This window comes from Vipera berus (genome assembly GCF_964194415.1).
Source record: "Vipera berus genome assembly, chromosome: 1".
Lineage (NCBI taxonomy): Eukaryota > Metazoa > Chordata > Lepidosauria > Squamata > Viperidae > Vipera > Vipera berus.
The window spans coordinates 151,564,303-151,590,421 of NC_138202.1; the positions used below are offsets into that span (position 1 = coordinate 151,564,303).

The 26,119-nt window shown below is 36.9% G+C and overlaps 1 protein-coding gene across 11 annotated transcripts in view; it reads right to left on the reverse strand.

The window, feature by feature from the left end:
* Window positions 1-26,119, reverse strand: part of BAZ2B (bromodomain adjacent to zinc finger domain 2B) — a 228,494-nt gene that overhangs the window by 50,714 nt on the left and 151,661 nt on the right. For 8 of the 11 annotated variants that reach the window (XM_081315163.1, XM_081315165.1, XM_081315167.1 and 5 more), the window contains 8 exons: window positions 25,058-25,279; window positions 23,333-23,728; window positions 14,807-15,428; window positions 13,130-13,429; window positions 10,754-10,814; window positions 8,205-8,313; window positions 7,833-7,934; window positions 2,361-2,571 (listed from right to left, as the gene is read on the reverse strand). In XM_081315163.1, the coding sequence (XP_081171289.1) occupies window positions 2,361-2,571; window positions 7,833-7,934; window positions 8,205-8,313; window positions 10,754-10,814; window positions 13,130-13,429; window positions 14,807-15,428; window positions 23,333-23,728; window positions 25,058-25,279 (2,023 nt within the window). The remainder of the gene's footprint in view (window positions 1-2,360; window positions 2,572-7,832; window positions 7,935-8,204; window positions 8,314-10,753; window positions 10,815-13,129; window positions 13,430-14,806; window positions 15,429-23,332; window positions 23,729-25,057; window positions 25,280-26,119) is intronic. The other 3 variants (XM_081315170.1, XM_081315161.1, XM_081315162.1) reach the window with 1 other exon arrangement.

Here is a 26,119-nt window from a genome sequence, read left to right on the forward strand (position 1 = left end):
ACAAACCACCTTACAAAAACAAAATAAATCACAAGTCTAGAATTAGAGGCAGAGGATTTTTATCCATAGATATGTCCTCTGAAACTATAACATAGGTGCCAATTTATGGAATCAGAGGCTACCCAAGTGAGAACATCCAGGCCTTTGGCACATGCCTGGATAATTATTCTTCTCCTCTAAGTGTTAAAAAAACGTAACCAAGCTCTGCAGTGTTGATTACATTATGAGACATATCTACAAACACACAAGCAGCAGAAATATGGATGAGAACCAGTGGTGGGATTCATCCAGTTTACTCTGGTTCGGTAGAACTGGTAACTTTTTTGTTCACTTTGGCAAACCAGCTGATGCCCTAGCCCTTTTTCGCAAGGCCCAGAACGGACTGCCGGAAATGCTTGGACACCACTTCTGGAAGTCCATTCTGAGCCAGGGAGGCCTCCTAGGCCCAGGAAGGCCCACCGGAAATGTGTAGATGCCACTTCTGGAAGTCCGTTCTGAGCTTCCGAGGCCTGGGGGAGGCCTCCCAAGCTCAGAACGGACTTCCAGAAGTGGCATCCACACACTTCCTGTGCGCTGTCTTGGACCTGGGAAGCCTCCATAGTTCAAAACAGACTTCCGGAAGTGGCGTCCACGCAGAGAACCGGTTGTTCAGGTACTTGAATCCTACCACTGATGAGAGCCATTCTTTTCCCTTGAAAAGAGCTCATAGGTCAAGAGCTCAAGATCCAAGATTTGAAGGTCAAATTTCCTTTTATTGTTTTGCAGCATGACAGACCTACAGGTCAACTGTCCCTTGGAGTAGTAAAAAGCCAGGAGAAAATACAAACACGAATGCAGCCTTGGGAAGGACTTGTGAGGTTTTTCAAGCTTCCAAAATTCTGCTTAAGGCTTCTCCTCATCCTTAAGGAGTCAATTATTTTTAACGGTTCTGTGTAATACTAAAACTTTTTCATTAAAATTGTCAAAAGCGACATTTTGTGCCAAGGAAAGTAAGTTTTCATAAGAATTTACATATTTTATAAACACAGGAAGATAGGTTATGTCCTGCAAATCTTTAACAGACTGTAGAAATCCTTTATCTATCCAAACTGGTGTTATATTTCTCTGCATGTGCTTATGTACAGGTCTGCAAATCTAATTTGCCACAGCAACTACTACCAGTAGAACAAGCTGGCACAATATGTGGCTGCCAAGGACCCTTCTGTGGCCCACTGGTTTAACAAATCCACAGCTACCAAATATTGTTGTTGTCAGGAAAAATCTTCTGCCATCACCTAGCTTTTTACAGCCACTTCCACCATGAAAAATAAGCTTCTGAATGCCTCCAGGTCTCACTGACACTGCCAGCTCCAGCACTGCCTCCTTGTCACTAAGCCACCAAACAGTGATCACTAAAACAGCTTTTCTTTCTCAGCCCATGATTATTTTTAAGGTATTCATTTCAATTTAATGAACCTGGCTCCTTCTCCTCTGATCTGTGCAAACATGTGGTAGAATCTGATCAAAGCAAAAGATCCGCTACAGATGCCATGTTAAAAATATAGAAAAATATTCAAAGGTTCAGAGAAAAAATTGAGTATAAATTCTCATTTGTTATATACTTAGAATAATTTGATCGTGCAAAAAGTGGCAAAGGAGATTTAATTAGAAATAGAACAAATGCGTATTTATAAAATTAGTAACAGAATGAAAAAGTTGCATAAAAGGGATTAACACTGCCAACATATTGGAGAAAAGATAAAAACAGAACTGTAATCAAGAAAACTACCAAATTGTAAGCAAATACTGTATTAGGGCCGCACAGCACCTGTTGTTGCTCTTTAAACTGAAGGCACAATTTTGGGATTGCTTGGGAGCTGCAGAGTATGGTCCTGAGATAAACCACAATTGCTTTAAGGATTTGCTAACATGCTATGTAAGCACTCCCAGGCATCAAGAAGACTTTTTCTAATCCAAAGTGCTGTTTGTGGGAATAATTATTGTGAAATATTAAACTACATTAATATCTTACATTAAGTTAAGGTATCCATTAAAGCAATCTGAATTGAATTGCCTAATCCCATTTTCCAATGCAAGGAAGTGGCTTCATGTTCTTACTCTCTCTCTCTGTGTGTGTGTGTGTGTGTGTGTATGTATGTACATAAAGTCCTGTTTGAGTCAAGCTCAACTGCTGATGACTTATTCAGGCAAGTTTCCCTCCCCCCCTCTGAACACAGGATATACTGTAAGTCTTTTCACTGCCTCTTTTTGGGATGAATCTCAACTTCTCAGGCTAGCCTATAGTCCTGATATCCCATTTTTTTATACAGAAATTTTAGACAGGTAGAAAATAATAATAAAATCAATAATAAAATCCTTACCTTGGGCTTGTAACTTTCTTAAGAGTTTAGCATCTGTATTGTCAAGGAATTCAGTGCTACCAACATTTGGCGGCCGACCTTTGCGACGTCTCATTTTTGATTCCTCCTTACTACGTTGTCTATCAGGATTTGGTGGCCGGCCCCTACGACCTTCCATTGCTCTGATGCGGGGAAGGACTTCCTCTCCTTTCAGCAGACACCACTGCATCCCCTTGTAATTAATATATTTCACAGAAAGTAATTATAAACAAAATGGAAAACAAAATTGTGCGTACACACACACACATATATATATATATGCATTAAAGCATATGTCTATATCTGTATTAGCACTGCAAGCTTGGAGTGACTCAATTAGCAAATTAATGAAGTAATAGTAAATGGAGTAGAATTTGTCCTTTCAGCAGAGAAAGGATTGAAGAATACCAAACTATGAACAGTCCACAGCTGTCTTGGTCTTTTTTCTTTCTATTTATTTCACAATAAAGAACTAAAACATGATTGCCCTTCCATATATACCCAAAGACAACATGTACCTGTACTGAGGGGTGATAAGACTATTTCCTTTTAGAAGCCAAACCCATAAACTGATGAAATTCCAGTGAATATAGAATCAAAAATTTCTTAAAATCTGGATCTTCCAAAATTCTGATGAACTGCTCTATTTGACAGCCATGTGGGTTCTGGTATATTGCCAGCAAAATGGAATAGCCAACATGCTGGCCAAATGTGATGAAAAGGAAAATATGAATGACTTTTTTCTTGAAAAAGTGGTCACATAATTATGAAAATTACAAGTTGCCTAAGAGAAAAAAAATACTAAAAGAAGAGTTTGTTAATATAAATCTATAATTACTCCGACAGTTGCAAATAACTCCCAGTGGTAAGGTTGCTTAGGATTGTAGCCTTAGTGCTCAATTCCCTAAACTTGATGAGATTACTTTTAAATGACTATAAATATATCTGAGACTTGAGTACTTGCCAGAGAAAAAAGATGAAGCAGGAATCCAATTGTAAATAAATGATCCTAATACTGTATATCTAATTATGGATCTGATTTTTCTGAAAACTGCTTGTGATTACAATATTTATTGAGTTATCCATTGTAACTATTTTGTAATGCTCTATACTTTTAAAACATTTTTTGAGTTGCAAAAATGGGAGCTTGGCTTCGTACCATTCATTTCAATTTTAGGAGTATCTTCCACTTAATTTGTCCAATAGGACTCTTGTACTATGTTTACCTAATCAGATATTATACTGTAATCTAGTATCTTCTGAATTGTTTTTATCTTTGTTTCCTCAAGCCTAGTTATTAATTAGTTGGTCAATATGTATCTGATTTGTAACACTTCAAACTACATGTCAAGGCTCAAGTAATAAATGTTCTTCTAATTATCTCTGCACATAGGAAGGCAGCATCCTGCTATATATGTATTGTTCAATTCAGAATTTGTGTGAATGGAAGTCTGGTCCTGAAATGTTCTTTGGCAGTTGAGAAGGTTTTTGCACATTCTCCTCAGATACTCTGAAAACTACTCCAGAAAGTTGGAAAGCAATAGAGCAAGGGAATCTCCTTTGGGTCATAGTCCTTTAGAAGAATGGAAAGATAACTCTGAATTGCAAGTTTTTAGGCTCTCTGTCTCTGCTTCTCTCTCTCCCTCTCTTTCTCTCTTTTAAAATAGACTACTGACTTGTGGGACAATAAGCACAATCTGTTTTCTCATAAGAGTCTAACAAGAATTTAGATACCTTTGCTATACAAATTAGAAAGTTAACTATATGAGACTTGAATTCTAACCGCATCTGCATCAAATACACACAAAAAATTCACCAAGATTTCTATAGGTGTAACAATGTGAATAGGAATGGGAAAGATTCTGTTTCCATAAAGATCTTTTACTGGATTAATATATGTGGGCCTGTTCATAAAATAATATCCAAATATTTCAATTAAAACACACATTTATCAACAGGTCTTAATAGCTCAGTATCAGACCACAAGCTCTACATAGAAAATGTAAGCATCCCTGGATGCGATAGAGAGGGCTGGAAAGAATTCTGCCTGAAAACCTGGCACACTTCTACCTCAGAAATCGTGGCCTACATAGATCAGTGATCTGACAATACTTTTTTCCCCTAAGTATTATTAAATAAGTTAGGGTGCCCTAAGATTGATTAAATTAATTATTGAATGAAACTTAAAAATAAGTACAGCTTGCATAAAACTGAAAGCAAATAATCAAGTGCTTACAGATGACAATGTCTTTTAAGAATGGCTTAGTTTAATTGGTATAAAGAAAACAGCCTTCACCCATTCTCCTCTAATGCTTTGAACTACAACTCCTATTATATTCAGCTAGAATATGATCAGTGGCATGCTAAATTGGGATGATGAATATAACAACTGACTGTATCAGAACAGAACCAGATTACAGAAGACATTGTAAAATTACAATAAATTTAGAGCTTACAGCAGAGTAAGACATATAGACATATACAAAAACACATTCAAAAAGCATTATTTATGCTAGCAAACATAATACCAAAGATGCTATTCTGAATTTTCAAATTCACACTTGTTGTAAATTGTATTTATCTCAAGCACGCATATTGCAATTTAAAAAAAACCTATCAGTGAACAGATACTTACCTTATTTTCTCTGTAGCTTACATAAGCTACAGACCATAACATAAAAATGCTTCTATCCTTCAAATTTCTTAAAGGTGTTTTGCTAACACCAAAATGAGGGCAAAGGTGAATTCAAAACTAACATTCGGCACAATCAAATGGTTTATTTGGTTTGCTTAACTGGAAATTGTCTCAAACTGACTATATCAAATCAAAGACATACTATACCAAGAACTGGACAAAGGAAGTGACAGTTAGAAGTTCTATAACGGACAGTTAAGCCTGGCAAGAAATCTAAATTCTCTACAATTATTCCAGTGTTTAATGTCAGCATAATAATGGCATTTCGATGGAGTTATATGTTTTTTCCCCCAACAATGTAAATATTTCTACCAATAAGAACTATGGCAAAAATCTGTGGTGGAGGCCTCAATGTTTATAATCAAAAAAGAATTGTGCTCAATATCAATTCAATTTTCTAAAGAGGTAGAAATAATCAGCAGGGGGATAATCAAAAAAGAATTGTGCTCAATATCAATTCAATTTTTTAAAGAGGTAGAAATAATCAGCAGGGGGAAACAGTTATAATTTCAGCAAAAATAGTGAAACAATTGGAAGTTGTGCTCTCAGTTTAGTAAAGTTACTTTTATATTCTGGCATTTTGAGAAAGAACCAGTGCAGTACACGGTTTAGGAGTTGTAAGAAATAATGGAAGGAAAGAATAAAAGGGGTACCATCTGTGCAACATAATCTGCAAGTAAGAAATCTAAGAGAAACGGTCGTATGGTCGAAATTGTATATATCAAACTGTCTTAATTGTCATTTATGACACGATTTCCATTTGTTATGGATTTTTCCAGGTTACATTAGGAACTATACTTCTGAGACAGGGTCTATAACTTCACTAAAGATTCTGTTAATTGCTCACTATACCATAGTGTACTTAATCTCTGATAGGAATCCATTATACTAAGAACCTGATCATATTAATAGAATGGCTTTCTCCAATAATCCTGGGAATTATAGTTTGATAAAGATTCTGAAAATACTCCATCAAAAATCTATAATTCTCATAGGATTTGCTAATGGGAGGGAATAGCCATTAGAGTTTCATCTGTACAGTACTGCAGATATTTTTATTTTATTTCAATAAAAATAATCTAAAACCATTATCATTAAAATAACTCAAGATCAAAATAATTCATTCTAGTCCTTTAAGAAGCAAAGGAAGTAATTATACTTTTTTTCTTGTTTAATTGGAACATGCTTACTTGTATGCATGCACCTCGTTGCAAAAAAAAAATAAAAAAATAGAAATGGTTTCTTCAAAAATGAAAATAAAAGGGAAAAAGGAAGTTTAACTTGACCTTTTCCCTGACTTTCCGGTTTTGAAACTGCCAGAACTTTTTACAGGAATGAATACAAATCTATTTTCTGTTTCAATCCATTATCTCTACTAATGACCTGCATTATTGACATCTTTTTACATGAATAAACTTTCATAGGACTAACCATAAGCCTCCATTTTTCTTTACCTACTGGATAAAACATTCAAGCAGAACCATTTTCTTATCTATGTGGCTCTACATGCTATGATTTTTTCCCCCGTAAATACCCTCTTTTTGTAGGCTTGTAGATACATGCTGCAATAGCCATAGAGAATAGTTCCAGATCTTTTGGAAAGCATTTTTGGAGCATATAGTAAATATCTGCACATATCTGATTTGTAGCTATTACACATACTGAGGAAGAAAAGATTGTACATTAAAATCCAAGAGGAGGAATGATACTTATTACATAGGAATATATCAGATAGCATATGACGTCATTTGAAGAAGGATACTAAGGCAAGGAATATTAAGGATAAGCAAAGCTTTCTGGGTAAAAATCCAAAAAAATCAGACATGAAATAAACCAAGAAAGAAACCACTTTGTAAATTCTTACAACTTTGTATATTGATGTATTTAAAAGTAAATCTCATTGAGCTCATTAGGAGTTGCTCCTACACAAACCTGCACAGGATTAGACTGCATTTAGTTATCTATAACTGAGCATGGTGTATTATTGGTAAAATGATTTTAGAAAATAATCTCCACCATAGTGTCCCTGACTGCCTTTTCAACTTACTTGCCTATGTTTCTCATGCATGCAACAAACACATCTGTCTTTCATATTTGAATTAACATCACACAGGTTACTAAATAACTAAGAAAAGAATATCAGAGACAGAAATGTTAACCATATATAATTGCCGCTTGTCTAACACAGACACAAAACTTTCACAAATGTTGAAAGGTATATACCAACATTGGTGTTATAACAGATGGAATCGTGGTGTCTATTGATGAAACCCAATAGTCTAAGGCTATAGATGCCCTACATACACATTTTAAGACGGATTTTTAAGGAGAGTTTCCTAAACCTATATTTAGGACAGTGGAATATACTGAGCATTATAGACCAGTAATCTCGGATAATGGTATTGACTGCAATTTGAACAATACTAAATTGAGTTCAACAAGACACTGAATAGCTTAGCAAAGTCAAAACAGGAAATTATAAAGGTTTTTCAGCACTTTGCTTGATCATGTGCTCAGTCCACTCACCATCTCGACAATAAAATCACAAGTACTGCTCTAAGAATGAACTACCAATAGCAATGCTCCCGAGTGTAGTGTGTATGTATATGTATATGTGTGCATGTGTATATGTGTGTGTATGTGTGTATATATAAACACACACATATACATATGTATATATGTATATGAATATATATTTCACTTAGATTTATGATACTACTCCTCGGATCAAAGACTTTACTTTTTTAAAAAGCGGATACCTGCAGTCCATCTCTGGCTTCATAGAAGTCACCCACTCCTATTTTTGCACTGAAGCTGAAATTGTCCCTTGAGATATCCATTATTCCATTTCTGCTGAGATACTGAAAAAATCACATATTTTTCCACTTCAGGTTTTAAGTCATCACAACCCAGCTTTGATGTACAGCTAATATTAGAGAATTCAAATACTGTGCATATTCTAGCAGGGGACTATGACTTTACAGTAGGTGAATTCAGAGACAGGTTAAGGATCATTAGCATCCACATTGCAGGCCATTTTGTATCAAAGAACTTTACAGGAAGAAAAAAATTCATTTAAACACAAATGTGCATGCTAAATAAATACCCAAAGCATAATGTTTAAAATATACCTTTACAACTTCTGGATACTGCCTTAACTTCTTTCCACATGGTGCATAATATGCTACTTCTCCCTGAATGCGGCCACCAATGTTCCTTATTCTTGTTTCCCTTTGCCATCTGCAAATAATTATAGTTCTGTGTTAAGAGACAAGCTAGGGAAGGAACTGTCTACATACTTATTTGGAAATACGTTTTTTTAGAAGGTAGAAAATTTACTTCTTCATAAACATGGATGTGGTTGAGAAGAGATGGAACAACTCTTCTGAGTAAAAAATAACTGGTACTAGGCTAGAAGAAAGAAAAGTCATGAAGGTATTGGAGCGGGACTGTGGAGACTCAAATTCAAGTACACCCTTATTCATGAAAGTTTAATGGATTACTTTGGGCCACAGGGTTGTTGCAAGACAAAATGGGAGGAAGGGGTGCTATCTATGTGCAGTACCTTGAATGTCCAGAGGAATGGGGGAATATAAACCTAATAGTAAGGTAAAGGTAAAGGTTCCCCCGCACATGCGTGCTAGTCGTTTCCAGCTCTAGGGGCCGGTGCTCATCTCCGTTTCAAAGCTTGAAGAGCCAGCGCTTGTCCAAGGACGTCTCCGTGGTCATGTGGCCGGCATGATTAGATGCCAAAGGCGCACGGAACACTGTTATCTTCCCACCGTAGTGGTCCCTATTTTTCTACTTCCATTTTTACGTGCTTTTGAACTGCTAGGTTGGCAGAAGCTGAGACAAGTAACAGGCGCTCACTCTGTTACGCAGCACTTGGGATTCGACCCACCAAACTGCCGACCTTCTGATCGACAAGCTCAGCGTCCTAACCCACTGAGCCACTGCGTCCCTTATAAACCTAATAGTATAAATACATAAATAAATAAGGCAAACACAATTTTGAAATGAAATAATGAAGGTCCTTTGAAATTTCCCAAGTCCTATTTGTAATTGACATTTTGACAAAATATCATATACAAAAAATTAAGCCTATACTGAAAAATGTGCATCAGAAATCTTAGCAGTAGGGTAAAACTAACTTTCAAGGTAAAGAAGGACTGGGCTTGATGATGATCTGATGATGCAGTGGTTAGAAAGCAGTACTGCAAGCTGACTCTCCCCATAGCCTGGAATTTGGTACTGACCAGCTGAAGGTCGACTCAGCCTTCCATCTTTAAGAGCTCCGTAAACTGATGATGCAGATTGTTGGGGGCAATATGCTGACTCTATAAATGGCTTAGAGAGGGCTGTAAAGCACTGCAAAGCGATCCGTAAGTCTAAGTGTTATTGCTATTGCTATTTAGATTGCACTTGGAATCTATATAGAAAGATGAGCTGTTACAAACTGATTCTGAACCAAGATCTAATCTGAAATTCCCCATATGAAGCAAGAAGAAAACGCGGTTTGGAGTACATTGACTGGAAGACGTATGATGCAAAGACACTTAGCAATGCAAACTAGTTTGACAATCTGACTAGATTGAACTAGAAGACCAATGATTGCCTGGACATATTTCAAATATCTGTTCAGAAAAACACACAGAGAAAGAGTTCAGTGTAGTTCTTGACCTATGACCAAAATTAGGACCAGAATTTCAGTCACTAAGCAATGTGTTCACTAAGCAAGTCACTGAGTGACTGGACCCAATTTTATGACCATTTTACTGTAGTTGTTAACTGAAACTCATGATTGCTAAGTGAATCATGCAGTTGTTAAGCAAATATGGCTTCCTCTGTTGACTTTGCTGGTTGCACGTCGGCTGGGAAGGTTGCAAATTGTGATCATGTAACCGCAATATGATGCAACTGTTGCAAGTATGAGCCTGTTTTCAAGCACCCAAATTGCAATTGCATGACCGTGGGCATGGTACAATGGTCATAAGTTCAAGAATAGGTTATAATTCACTTTTCAGCACTGTCATAACTTCAAACCATCACTAAACAAATGGCCGTAAGTTTACAAGGACTATCTCTATAAGAAACCTTAAGGTTTCCTATGAAATGCATTGTTCTTTAGTTACTTATGAGCAGATCTATTTCTCCACAACACATCCAAAACATTATTCTATGTTTTGGATTTAGTTTAATAAAGAACCTCAGAGGTTATGAGGCAGAGTAAAGGAGAATATGAATGGAGCATCTCGGGCCTCCATCTCCCTTCAAATGGACCCCCTAAGCAGTTTTAAATCATTTCCTTCTATTCTGATTTCCAAAGTGAATGTAGCCTTGGATAACTAGCAAACTGATACTGAGAAGAGACAGATCCAAGGTTCAAATGAAGCTAAACAATGTCCCACCCATACATTCTCTTCCACAAGTGCCTCCTGTTTAATATTAGATTGCAAATATGAGCCAAATATGAGTATTCTGTCGTCAGGATTGACAATCATAACACTACGTTTTCAAGATAAAAAAAAATCTAACAAAATATAGCACAAAGCAATATTTTACTCCTCTTTCATCAAGCCTAAATGCAGACCGCCATCTTAAAATCATTCCCTATCAGAACAGTAAAAGCACACAACAAATAAAGGCTGCAAAAATTTATTTTCAAATTTATTGTACATACCCATACTCCAGAGGAATGCGCAATTCTCTTTCATCTGTCACTCGTCGCCTTTTTGAAGAACCTTAAATAGAATTCAAAATGTCAATTTATAATGGAACATACAGAAATTAAAAGTAGTAGGCAAACAGAAATTAGAAGCTGATCATTTTCATTTGGGAGCATTTCTCATATCCTATAAAATCAATAGGTGTACAAATTTACTGATTACAATACTAAACCGTATAATAGAAGAGAAGAGAGGGACATTATCTCCCAATAATGCGTCAATCCATGAGAACTCCAGAACTAACTCAAATTTGCACTGCTGCTGTATCATGAAGTAATGTATTCAACTTACTTTCATGAATACTGAATATTTCAGAGGCCTAGTCCTCAGGCTTTTAACAACTTTTTTTCTTCTTCTGATGGATCTCTATGCCAATTTTTCACTCCTAGCAGTAGGCATTGTCAATTAATTGCTAAATTGGATACTCACTAAAAAAATACGGTGCAAAATTATTTAAATATGTTTTTGCAAGCAAATATGGCCTAAGTCCTCATTTTAGTGATAGAATGCCAGCTTTCCATGCCAAAGGTCCCTGGCTCAATTTCCTGCATCTCTAAGTATCGCTGGGAGAAAACAATTTCTGAAATCATGGAAAGCTGTACATAAATCTTAGCCAAAATGATCGGTAATCTAACTTGGTATGACAAATTCCTTTGTGAGGTCCACCAATTTGGATGGTTTTAAAAGAGTATTAGACAATTCCTGGAGAATAAGGTAATAAATGGATACTAGAACTAGATTATCCCCATTAGTAAAAACTTTAAGCCTGTTAACTCTAAATCACTGGGAATTACTGATTGTGGGCATCCTAGAATCATCTAATCAACCACAGAATACTAAGTTAAATACACATTTGTTGTAATCTTTTTCTTATATGCCACAATTCATGCAATTCATACTGAGTTTGGCAGGCTCTCCATTTTATTTTTTACCTAAAAATAAACCAACAATTTTACCCAACTTAAAAAAAAATCTTTTCCTTTGCAAAGTTGTAGAAGTAGCACTACTAGATGAAAGATTTATACAGCATGCAGTAATATTGTTCTATGCTTAAAGAGGTATTTGCTGACAAATGGTAAGGAATGGGATTAGAGGTAGTCCTTGACTTACAGTCATTTGCTTAGCAACTGTTTAAAGTTACAACGGCACTAAAAATGATGACTTATATCCAGTCCTCATCCTTACAACTGTCACAGCATCCCCATGGTCACGTGATCAAAATTCAGGTGCTTGACAACCAGCATGTATTTACTACAGTTGCAGTGTCTGGGTCACATGATTGCCATTTGCAACCTTCCCAGTCAGTAGGGGAAGATGGATTTGCTTAACTGCATGATTCACATAAAAATTGCAGTGATTCACTTAACAATCATGGCAAAAAAGGTCGTAATATTAAGGACAATTCATTTAGCAACTGCTTTATTAAGCTATAAAAATCCTGGTTACAGTTGTAGACTACCTTTATATGTAGTTGAAACCCGGATATAAGAGAAATGTCTGGGCATTTAGCTAGCTAGAAGGTAGGATGAAACTTTGATTAAGTTTTTAAATCTTATTAAAAATGAAAACTATATTTTTAATACCTATAAATGGAAACAGCAGGCTTGTATTTTTATCAAATTAGGAACAAGGTTCTTTGGTAGTATGAACACTGAACACAACTGTTTTAAACATTACATATCCCTAGGTCTTGTTGAAACCAGTAACATATAAACAGACATAAAGACATGATATTTTAATCTATTGCACACCTATTTTATCTTGAGTCAGTAGAACTTATATATATTTGATATATCTCATCTATGAGTCTTATAAATTTTGGAAAAAATATGATTCTGCATAGATTATGTATAATATACAACTAACAGTCTAATTCAACTTGACCAGGTTTTGTGATAGAGTCAGGGTCCTTGGCAAATGTGTAAATTTCAGGCTGTAATACCCTTATGAAATACTCATTCTCTCTTCATCACCTTCTGGACTAGTAATACCAGGGGACAATTCTGCTGTTTTTCCTTGGAAGGCACAATTTATGTAAGGCAGTTTTCAAGTAGAAATAACGTATTGCAAGTCAGTCTTTGCTATTCAGTAAAGCCCTCCATACATTAAAGGCCCCAGCATCCCAATCGGTCAGAATACTGAAAATTATATTCCAACAATATCTAGAAGACTACCAGTTTCCCAGAAAGACCTGTTCCCCAATCCAGGCACGTAGAAAAATCTTAAAAGTCAAAAAATATTATAAGACAAGCCATATTTAAAAACAATACCTTTTTGACTTCAACCAAACAATACTGTAGTCTTTTAGAAATAATAAATAAATGCTATACCACAATGAGTGCTTGAAGCAAGTCCAGATGATGGTGTTCCCACAAATACCGGTGATGGGGACTCAGGGCATAATGCAGCTGGAGCAGAACTGGGTGTCTTTGCTACTTGGAGATTAAGTGGTGTCGAACAAGTGGCAAGACTACTAGAAGAGCTTTTAGCGGAAGAAGGGGTTTTATTCAATTTCATCGCAGATTTTTCTCCCTCCGTATCAGATTCTGACTCATCTGGATCTTTATCATCTTCCTCCTCCTCCTCGTCAGACCCTTCAGTGTCAGACCCTTCGGAATTACTATCAGATTCTTTGAGAAAATAGAGAGAACCATGAATTACATAAAACAAATGAACCCTCATCCCAGCATTCACTAGAATATGGAGGGGGGAAAAAGTAAGCAGGACCCAAGAAGTCCAAATATTGTACTGCAGAGAACAATTGTTGAGTCCACCCCCCTGGTGATAGTAGATGAAGTAAGAGAAAAACCACCTCTGCATTGGGAACCCATAAAGTTCCCTGATTTAATGTTGCACATCTACTGTTCATGCTCTCAGAAGAAAAATGCCGCCCATGGATTATAGGTTGTGTCTATCAAATGCTATCCCAAAAAAGCAGTCCAAAGCAGATGCTTCTGGAGCCTTTCTTTTCATCACCAGAACTACTGATTGGCTACTCTTCACTTTGTAATTCATAAAGAGAGGATGCAGGTCTGCTTAAGTTTTAACAGTAAACAAAACCTCTTGTAGACACTGATACTAGTTCCAAAGCTGAACTTGAACAGAACATCATAGTTCTCATCATTTTCAATTAAATTAAAATGCTGATTTCTAGCCTACATTTACTCAGTAGGTTGACAGTTTCTTCATATGAAGAACCATCCAGTAGCTACATGCTTTAACAAGTATTTAAACCTTACCTCAGTAAGCATGTACCTAAAAGGTATTTAGGTATGCATTGATTACTATCATGCAAATAGGCAGCACAGCTTTTGTTGTGCGCACGTTTATATGTATTTGTACATGTGTATATGTATATTTTACACATGTAAACACACACACAGACACACACACACACACTTTTTCTGAATCCAACTGGCTCATTTCCAGGAATCTTTATAGAGACTTGTGCCTAAAATAGTTAAACTAGGCCATCACAGCTTCTCCTCTCCTCTTCCTCCTTTAGCAAACCTTTATTTGAGAAACAAATCTCCCAACGCTCAATGTTTCTTCCTCATTGTGTGACCAGATCAAATAGTTATCTCATAATTACTGTCACCCTCCTGAAAGGAAAAAAAAAACTGGCAGTGGAATGTACAACCTGTGACACTCCAGATTTTGCTGCTCTGCAATTCTCAGTATCGCTAGGAAGTTTAGCCAACAGAGAAATATGTTGGGAGCTATAATTCAACAACATCTGAAGTGTTGCTGGCCTACTGTGATCTAAGAGCAATTGCAATAACAGCGTGGCAGCAGTCCCAACACTACTAGTTTAAATGAGTTAGGAATTATGCTGCATTAGGGTTGGTTCATCTCTATAGTTCTTATCTCAAATATCAGCATTTTATACAGAAACCATTACAGAACTAAAAGCCTCAGCATAAATTCAAGACACTTGCAGCACAGAAATGTGTGTTTTAGAAAGATACAAGCATGCATTTTACACAGGTTCTTTAAAGTAAATAAACCTGATTGACTATCATCAGAATCTTCATCTTCATCATCCTCATCTTCTTCATCATCATCATCCTCGTCATCTTCATCATCATCATTTGAATCTTCAGAATCTTTACTGCTTAGAACATCTGAATCTGTTCCTCTGAATTGTTCAACTAATGATTTTGCAGAAGAATGACTATGTTGTGTTTTTACTGCTGTTACTGTATTATTGCTGACTGCCTTTTCCTTTGCTGGGCCAGGTAATACAGGAGAGGTAGAAGACATAATAGGTGTCCGGTTGCTTGGTGTCTTTTTCCCACATGTGGTTAAATTGACCGGTGAGGAAAAGGTTACGTTGCTGGAAGTAGATATGTTTTCGTTGACCTTGGGTTGAGATTTGGATTTGGTGGTAAGTGCTAGAGGAGCCTCTTGAATGACGCTCTGAATTACTCCATTAGGTTGATGATTACCTAAAAGTGCATTGGTCAAGAAAGGATTCGAATGGTTGTTTTCTAAAGAGGTGTGTTTTTGATGAGCTGGTGATGAACTGGTTGGCTTTGGACTTGATAATGCTGTGATAACCTTCTTCAGGTTCTTGGATGACTCGTGCTGTTTCTTGAATTGTGCTGGGAATGTTTGTTTGTACTGTTCCTACAGAAACAGAAAAACATAACAAATGTCACCAAATGCAATAGGAAATGTGTGTGTGGGTGAGTGCGTATATAAGATTTATCTATCCATCCATCCATCCATCCATCCATCCATCCATCCATCCATCTTTTCCATACTAATTATATGGGAACAAGAGCAGGAGAGATGCACAGTTAATGAAGCATCTATTGCTGAGAGTAGAAATTAAATGTTGAGCTAGATTCAGCTGATCTTTTAACATTCTGATAAGCAAGCTTCAGAATCAAACAAATTGTCTTAAAGTTCACAAATAGGAAAAAATGGTTAATCAAAATTATATTATTTTTAAAAAAGGTAAAAGTAAAAGTTTCCCCTTTCTAGTCACGTCTGATTCTAGGGGGCTGGGCTCATCTCCATTTCTTAGCCAAGGGAGCCAACAGTGCCAGAAGACATTTCTTTGTGTGGTCATGTGCCAACATGACTATATGACTATACACTGTTGCCTTCCCACCGAAATGGCACCTATTTATCTACTTGCTTTTGCATGTTTTCAAACTTAAATGGGCAGGAGCTGAAGCAAGTAACAGGAGCTCACCCCATCATGCGCTGCTTGGGTCTTGAATCTGGGCTATCAGCTTTCCAGCTGACAAGCTCAGCATCTTTAGCTGCTGAGCCATCACATTCCCTAAATTATTAAATAAGGAAAACCTGAAATGTTACATATTCAGGTTACCTTAGCAACAGAAAGTAGATGAATATATCCTCTGTAATTCTGTATGTATTCAAAATAGAATTAACAGATATCCCAACAGTTAATGGCTGGATAAGAAATCTACGTGCATCTACTCGCATTATTAAAGAGCCATGATAATATCCACTAAGATTTGGTATGGAAGAAAAGAAATTGGAGTGCCTAATCCATTTACCTGAACAAATTGCACTACATACAAAGTGCTTAATGTATGAGAGGAAAAAAGATTTTGAAATAGTGTATAAATAAAATATAATTTTTTCAACAGGTAGGAATAATGCAATGCTAGTTAATAATAAAGTACTGTTAATAAAGTACAGGTAGTCCTTGACTTATGGCCACAATCGAGCCTGGAATTTCAGTCTTAAATTGTTGCAGTCATAAGTCAAGACACTACGTGACTGGACTCAATCTTATGACTGTTTTTAGAATGGCCATAAAAGGAGTCACTGAGGTCATTAAGTGAATGATATGGTTGTTAAGTGAATCATGTGGTTGTTAAGTGAATTCAGCATATCCAATAGGCATTTGTTGCCTTTATTTGCCAGAAGACAGAAAAAAATGTCGTGAAATCATGGTCAGGGGACTGTGGAATGCCGCAGCCATTGAAAATGCAAACTGGCGCCTGCAATGTGATCAAATGGAAGGGGGGGGGGTTGTTGTGGCAGTTTTAACTTCAAGGGTGGGGGTAAGCAGCTTTTTTAAAAAAAAATCCATCAAGTTCAAAGGGTCATTAAGTCAAAGTTTACCAACATTCCAATCTAAACAATTGTAGTGTCTTTGCTATATTTCCCACTCAAATTCTATACATTAATATTCACCATATACTTGTTCATCATCAGAACCTCCACTGTAAATCATCCAGGTTTTCACCCAAGATTGTGACATCATTTGCAGACTGAATACATACAGTCACATCCCCAATCAAAACACCTCTAACTCACCACAAGTGTTCCTTGCAACATACAACTATCGAACTACAAGTAGTCCTGGACTTAATGACCACAATTGATTGCCCAATTTCAATTGCTAAGTGAGACAGTCATGAAGTGCCACATTTTACAACCTTTCTTGCCACGGTTGTTCAGTGAATCCCTGCAGTTGTTAAGTTAGAGTAACGTGGTTATAAAGTGGATCTGGCTTTCCCCATAGACTTTGCTTGTTAGAAGATCGCAAAAGGTGATCACATGACCCCAGGATACTGCAGCTGTCATAAATATGGGTCGGTTGCCAAGCGTCTGAATTTGGATCATATGACTATGGGGACGCTGCAACGGTTGTAAGTGTGAAGAATGGTCATAAATCACTTTTTAAAGTGCTGTTGTAATTTCAAACAGTCACTCAATGAAAGGTTGTAAGTTGAGGACTGCCTGTATATATATTAAAAACAACAACAACAAGAGGATATCTTACTCCCCAATCAGTATTGAACAATTCACTAGGCATTCCATCTATACCTAAGCCCTAGACCAGGGGTAGGCAACCTTGGCTCTTTTATGACTCGTGGACTTCAACTCCCAGAATTCCTGAGCCAGCCATGCTGGGAGTTGAAGTCCATGAGTCATAAAAGAGCCAAGGTTGCCTACCCCTGCCCTAGACTTACAACAAGTCTCTTTGCAACCATTCAAAGTTACAACCCCCTCTCCCAAAGTTACTTATGACCTGGTTCTGAAGTTCCAATGGCCAGGGCCCTTTGGTCACATGACCATATGTAGGGCACTTGGCAATCATTCTGCATTTAGGGCCATTTAATTTTATTAGATTTATATACCGCCCTTTCCCGAAGGACTCAGGGCGGTTTACAGGGTATTTAAAATCAGTAATACAAAATACAAAAGTTAAAAAACAATTAAAAAAGATTAAATTATCCCTTAAAATAAAAACCCCGGTTAAAAAATTCTCAGCCTGGGCCGGAGAGCTCAAAGAGCCAGGTCTTCAGGTCCCGGTGGAATGAACGAAGGTCAGGGGCAGTCCTCAGCTCCACGGGCAGCTGGTTCCAGAGGGCAGGCGCACCCACAGAGAAGGCCCTCCCCCTGGGTGTTATCCGCCGGCAGTCTTTTACCGGCGGGACCCTGAGGAGACCCTCCCTGTGTGAGTGCACTGGACGAAGGGAACTTGATGCTGGCAGCAGGTGTTCCCTCAAATTTACAGTGTCCCACAGTCACTTTACTGCCATTTATGAATTTTTTGCCAGAAACCAGCGTTTATTTCCCATTTCCAACAAATATCACCCGTAGCAAACAGAAAGGGTTCGCTTAATGACTGTGGCGTTTGCTTTACAACTGTGGTGTTCACTTTACGGCCATTGCAAAAACTGATAAAATTGAGTCAGTCTCACGATGACCCACTTTACAACCATCAAGATTTGTGACCAGACTCAATTACAGTCATAAATCAAGAACTACCTATACATGCTTTATTTCTATTATATATTGCTTTTACTGCATTCAGCAACCGACATTAAACTCCATATCGTCAAGTACCAGGGAAATCAGGAGATTCAGGCAGTTCAAATGAGAATAAAGATTTACTGCAACCTTAAGCTCCCAACAAGAATCTGAGCTACTAACGGTCAGGGGAAATTAGCAGGAGTTAAGAATAGAAAGGAATTCAAAGTGGGCTGGATTTAGATCTCTTGTGGCCATGCAGAGACTCCTAATTGATGATACGTTTGACCCCCCTCCCTCGGGCTCAACCTGGTCATCTCCTACACATATTCATGTAAGACGTTTCAGAAGTACACCTATTCGTTTTATTGTACATTTTTTCTAAATCAACCAGAATAGAATAAACTTTCTGTTTTAATCTTACATTTTTCAATCAACAACTAGAAAGAAAAAAAAAATCTAGTCTGCATGCTCTTTGCCTGGCATAAAGCCACACACTGCACTTTCCAAATGTTACTCAATGTCATCCCTCATGCCCCGTCAATCAGAATTTTGCTGAGCACTATCTCATGCTAATTTAAGAAACTAAATACCCTTTAGTTTTACATTCATTCTTGTTACTTCTACCTTTGCATAGGGCATAAAAATAGCATTCTTCCAGTATTCATCTGGAGATGCAGCCTTTTCATTGCACTCATTAAACAAACATAGCCGCTCCATAAAGGCAACCATCTATATTAGGGGTGTCAAACTCACAATATCACGTGACGTGTCACGACGTATCACGACTTTTTTCCCATTGCCGGCAATGGGGAGGGCGCAGTTTCAGCATGACACATCCGGCCCGTGGGCCGGCAGTTTGATACCCCTAATCTATATTTTAACATTTCTCCTGTTAAAGGTAGTCCTTGCTTAGCAACCACAATTGAGCCTGATAACTCCATTGCTAAGTACCCTGGTCACTAAGCGAAATATCACGTGACTGCAATGAGCTTCCAACCTCACTTCCCTGTTAATCATTAAGCGAATCATTTCAATTCTTAAGCAAAACATCAAGTCTCTATGACTTATGATTTTACTTCTGCCTTCTATATTAATTCTGTTTGTTGCAAATACAGTTGCAAAGCACACAGATGGCCATCACGTGACCATGAAATGCTGTAACAGTTCTAAATGTGAGGATGGTTGCAAAGCTTTTTGTTTACATGGTTGTAACTTTCAACAGTTGTTAAAACAAGGCATTTTGTAAGTGAGGACTACCTGTACACCATCTACACATTATTATTTCTCAACATTTTTTAGCATGTAAGACATCCTTTTTAATCAGTTTTTTTTCTTGAACATTAACATTTATAGTAGTTATTTCAATTCCAAACTTATACTGTACGTTACTATCATTCAAACATTTAAAATAGTTCTTTAAGCATTCCGTCAGTTCAATTTCATCCTAAATAAGTTCTTAATTTTTATTTCTAATTCCATTCTCTCTATCGCAGGTACCCTTAGCCATTTCCACCCAATTTCCAAAAGTGTTTTATTTCCATTAAAATTCCCCTGCATTTTCTTTGCTTCATTTAATCTTCCTGGCTCTATTTGATTACACTCTTTCCAGCTGTGTTTTTCTCTTTGACTACATTATACAACATCTTCCTCTCATCCTCATTTTTGCAGAAATAGTTTTCTTACATGCACTTTTTCATTATCCACAGTTTCTTTACTTCGTTATTCTACTAAGCAACTTTTTTCTTACTTTACACTTCAGACCCTTATGTGGCACTTTGTAACTGTGTTCAATTCTTTTCATTGTGTTGAAAGCAGCTTCCTCATTTCTTTTCCTTATGTTCACTTTCTGTTCAGAATTGCATGTAAATGGAAATCAGAAAAATCCAAAGGCAATTTATAAAGGTTTTTTTTAAAAAAAAATAATACTGATTTTAAAATACCTTTATGAAATCTTTGTAGCAACAAAAACAAAACAAAACAGAACTCTAAAATGCTCCATTAATATAAACTGAAAGTCCGAAAATGAGAACTGACACCACACAATGAGATCCAGTATCTCTGGGGGAAAATACAGAGAAACCTGGGTATTTTACTGCTACTTTAAAAACAAAGTATTTACTATACAATTGCTCAAATCTCCACTTTTAATCACGAAGCACAATTGTACAAGCAGCATTGATAACAGTTATACTTTGAATACACTTTGATCTAGTTTTAATACCAATAAGAACACAGGTACTAAAGCAAAAAAATAATAAAATAATTGTAAGAATATGCATATAAAATCGTCATGGCCAATTTTATATACAAGTTGCAAGAAATGCATTCCGATCCACTGTGTATCAACAACAGTTTGATTTGTCTGAAAGCTTTTGCACTTTTAAATAAGACAAACAGATCCCTATGTTTAAGAATTCCTTGTAGTGTGAGATGACATGATGGAAAATAAGACAACCAGCTCTTCCTTTGCAGAAACCAAGCATGAAGGTCAGTTTAAAAGGATGTCTTGTACTGTGCTTAGAATTCTGAGGTCGCTACTTTTGTGCAACCTCTTTTTCAATAGGCATTTGGTTCACATATTGGAGTTGCTTTGTATGTACAAGGAAGCAGCATGAAAAAAATGTAAGTGACCTATACCTTCACTTGGCAGGCTTCTGGGTCTCATCAAAAGAAAGGGATATGCATTCCCACATAGCCCTTTGGACAAGATGTGAAAGTACAATGAGAGAAAGTACAAGCAATCCTTTCATTGCTTTTTATCTGCTGTAAGTTCTGCGGAATATTATTGACCACACTCCTCTTACAAAAAGTGTGAAAGTGACAGCACAGAGATGAAAGTAATAATATGTGCTATTTTATCCATTCCAACGAGTCTGGTAAAAAAAAAATATCCAAAGTAAAAAAACCACAGATTAATTGCTGCATAATCTCTGAACTTTTCCCAAGAAGAAGGAATAATAGGAAAGCATCTTGAGGCAGTGTCCTGGACTAATGAAAGATTATACCATACTTACATTCATTTTTATATTGCCAATAGACCCAGCTGGTCTCCACATACCCCACATCACTGTAGCATTACATCTGTGGAGCCCATTATCCTTGTTGGAGAATAAAGCTACCATACAATAAGGCCAGAAATGGTACTAAGCATATTCATATCATTTTTTATGAACCGTCCCTAATCACTTCCAAATGGAAGGATTCTCAAGGTTTTTTTTAAAGAGTAACCGAGAGTTTTTTTTTCTTCCTTAATAGCTTCTTAATAGGCAACTCCCCCTTTTAGAAAACCAGAAGGGTTATAAGGTGAAGGAAAAAAGAGTATGAAACTGTTCCGTGAACATAATATGACAGCATGATAAGGCCTTATTTGGAAGCATCTGTGGTTTAAAATTAACATTTTAATTCAAGTGCTACACCAGAAATATTTATGTAGCTACCAACATTACTTCATTTCTCTGTGTAACATCATTGGATGTCAAAATCCCATTCTGGATTTCCATAGATCCAGGATTTATTACAAAGCACAAAACTATACCATGCCAACAGAGCAATATACTGTATTTTGTTTTCCTGTTTAACTATTTGAAAGCTGAAACATCTTCCATTAAATGTTTGGTGGCATCATGCTCAACTATATTTTTAAAAATTGGGCTCGTTAAAAAGAAGATAACTTTCTCAAAAACAATTGTGATTTTATCAACTATTGCTTTAAAAAAAGTATTCTATGAATGCATCCTCTCTGCCTTCAGTAGCAGCATTTATACCTACAGGTATGTTAATGTCCTTAACACAGAAACTACAAATGTCAATGGGTGCTTCACTTTCAGGACCTCATGTGTTCATACATGATGCAGTAGAGCAGCCCATCATAAGCTTGTTCTAAGGACTGTGAGAAAACAAGTCCTAAACCCATTGGCATTATCTCAGTACTATTAAACAATTGTTTCCTTCTTAGCTCTCTGCCCAGCCTCAGCTCCAGACCCCCAGACCCCCCAGATACTCTCTACTTGTATCTGAAGTATCCACCAGAGGAGTACAGTCCTATCAACACTCATGCAAGAATTATTCACTTGCCCAGGATCTGTCTTCCACTCTACAGGGGATGTACAAGGTTGCCACTACTTATACAGTATCTCTTTTATCATGTATATATTAATTATTTTAAAGCATTCAGCATGAAAGCCTGGAGGCAAGGGAGCCCAGATTTTAGTGCAATCTTTCTCTCTAAAGTAAGGGATGAGATCTTTTTTAAAATGTGCAACTGCATAATCAGCATTTATGCAGAGCGTTCCGTGTATGTTAACTGCCAGAAGGAGAAAGTAAAGAAAGAACACGTTCTTCTGTCAAAGAAAAACTGTTATTCAGCAAATCCTCTAAATCAGGATTCAATGTATTCATTTCATTGATATCCTGCCCCAAGCAGCTTGGGCCTGGTGTACATGGTTCCTCCCATTCTGTCCATTTGTCTTTTCAATAATCCAAAATGTAAGTTGACAGGTTAGGCTGAAAGCTGGCAATTTGCCAAGGGTGCCTGATTTATCTATTTCTATTTTTCCCCCAAAGCCAAAATAACGTAACAACATTAAACCATTTTATAATATATAATTGTACTGACAGTTACATAGCTATCTTTCTTCCAGATATGTAATATTATCTTAAACTGAAATTAACATATACATGAACACACACACACACACACACACACACACACACACACACACACACACACACACACAAAACCCCCCTTTCTCAAAAAGTTCATATAAAAGGGAAATTCATCTCACCCGGTTTGATCTGACATCAATGGTCAATGCGCTAGCTTCTTCAGAGGTATTTTTATTCCCTGTCTTGAGTAGATCAGGAGAAGGAACTATAAGTTTTAAGAAAGTTTCCTTTTTGGCTTGATTTACCAAAGACAAAGGGTTCACATTGGGCACCAATCCAGTAGACTGTATTACACTTGTGTGTTTGTTCACAGATTCCACCTTTGCCTGAGAGCTTTGGAAAATAAAGGGAAGTTGCTGTGACAAAACCTGAGGCTGCTTCTGCTGGGCCTGGAATGATGAGTGAGTCTGGCTATCAGACGCAAGAGGTATTGGCTGGTGTGGTCTCTTTTCCTGGGGCATTTCCTGGGATTTCTGTCCATCTCCTTTCATGTCTGGTCCACTATGCATTAGCACCTGTAAATATGGAAAAATAGCTTGTTGGAGATATAGGGGTGCTTGAACTATAACCCACCAAAATAAGATAGGCTTGAACTGGCTTTGGCCCCCAAGCCCTTTTTAATGCCAAGACTATAGGAATTGTGAGGTCCTAGCCATAAAAAGGGGTACTTTCTTGTGATTACAAGTGATTTCAAATAAAACAAAATAATAAAATTAAATAATACTGTATCCATATAAGTGCATACAGATAACAAATGATTTTAAATGAATCCCTAAGTATCATTACTAACAAGTACCATAATGACATACTTGATTGTCACTGGCACACACCCACAAGAGACTGGCATATGCCCACAACAGGCAGGCAAGCAGACACACCCATCCACTCATAACTACTTTATCTACTAATAAACGTAAAATAACCTTACAATATATCTTCTTTGGCTTATTTCCCACAAAGTCCTTTTACAACATCAAGTTACAGTTTCTAGGATAGTGAAAAAATACTATGGAAAAATCAGTTATTTTTGAATGTATGTCACACGATTAACTTAACGGAACATTAAAGATTACATTCTGGTTACTGGTTACTGGACAGTATAACTGCTCTGCAAGGAAAAAAGGAGCTGTAAACAGAATTCAGTAGTCATGGTAACACTCAGGAAACCCAAACCTTTGCGACACAGAGTATTTCATTTACTTGATATCCATGGGCCCCAGTTTACAACCTAGATTTCCCATTTTAGAAGAATATAAACCTATACTTTGGCCAGCTAATTTAAGGCATTTACTTTTTTATCCTAAACAGAGTCATTTGGGAGCATATTTTACTGAAATCCAAGGGGATTTTTTTCCAAAAACAGAAGGACTAGACTATGCTGTGTCTTTTTCTTCCTTTTTTTTGACATTTTAAATGCGCCGTTCAGTCTAAAATGCAGTTTAGACTGAGGCTTGCAGAATAATAAACTCAAGTCAGTAAATCATTAAAGGGTACGAAAACATGATATCTTTTGCTCATTACACTGGCTCGTTGGTTTCACTCCATTTTAAAAATATGAAACAAGTTTCTGAGAACAGCTGGCTATTTCTGTGAATGCTTTGTGTGGTTTGGGATTTCAATTCCCAGGCAACCCAACAAGTTAATATATCAGGATAGAAAAGCATCAGACTTAAAACCTGCCCTTTTGTTCCAACCACATTGAGAACTTTGAAAGGGAGCACATTTAATAACTAATAATTCATGATATCCAATGCAACCTCACAATACAGAGTCCCATAAATCAAACAAATGCCCTGTAACAAAAATTATCTAGCAGTGCATGGCAGCTTGTGATATGAACACACCTTGTTCTTATTTTTCGGCTGTGCTTCATTCTCAGAATCTGAATCATCATCTTCACTTTCTTCAACACTTTGATCATCTTCTTCTTCCTCCTCTTCTTCCTCTTCCTCTTCTTCCAAGTCATCTGAGTCGCTGCTACTGATGCCTTCACTGGAGGTGTCTGAGGAGGAGCCAGAATCACTTTCACTGTTGCTGGAACTATCCACTGCTTTCTTTCTGGGTTTCTAGGAAAGAAGGTTGAGTGTTGAAATATTTTATTATTAGAAATATTCAGCTCTTACTCCTATAGCAGTAACACAGATATTTATCTCACAAAGAGCTGACATGAATTTTAGAATTCAGTTGGGTTGGATTCAGATAACCAATTTGGTCCCACATTATGGGAAATTTGTTATCTGTGATTCCCCATCTCCAAAACAGGGGTATCTAATTCTATTTATTTGTTGAATTGATAATATCACTATTTCAGGAGCTAAAAGCAGAATACATAAAACCTTCCCTCCATTTTTTTCCTCACAACAACCCTGTGAGAAAAACTGGGCTGAAAGAGTTACTAGCCCAAAAATAGCCAATAAGTTAAGGATAGAGTTGAACCTTTATCTCCCCAGCCTTATTCTTAACCATTATATCATACTGCAATAAAGCTAATAAAATGAAGGCTGCAAAATGTTCTGCAAATATGTAATGCTGGCCAGCTGACAGCCCTGCTGATATGAATCTGGTATCTCCAAGTTGTGCTGGGACATATATATCAATGTTGGCAAAGATTAATTTGGAAATAGTATCTTTGTTCAGAGAAATGATTTAATCAGTTGCTGCAAAATACTGCACATTAAATTTAGGAAATTATGCTCATACAAAGCAAAGATATGCAACAGCCATGTTTTTATATCACCCCACCTACCCATCCAATAATTGCTGTAATATCTACCACATTAGACAATCTGGCAAGAACAAGCCATTTCTTCTTACTGAAAAGCACATGGTTTTATATACTGTAATTGCTCTGATGTGTGCTGTTGCACGAAAAGAAAAAAAAACTTTGGCATAAAATCATGACAGAG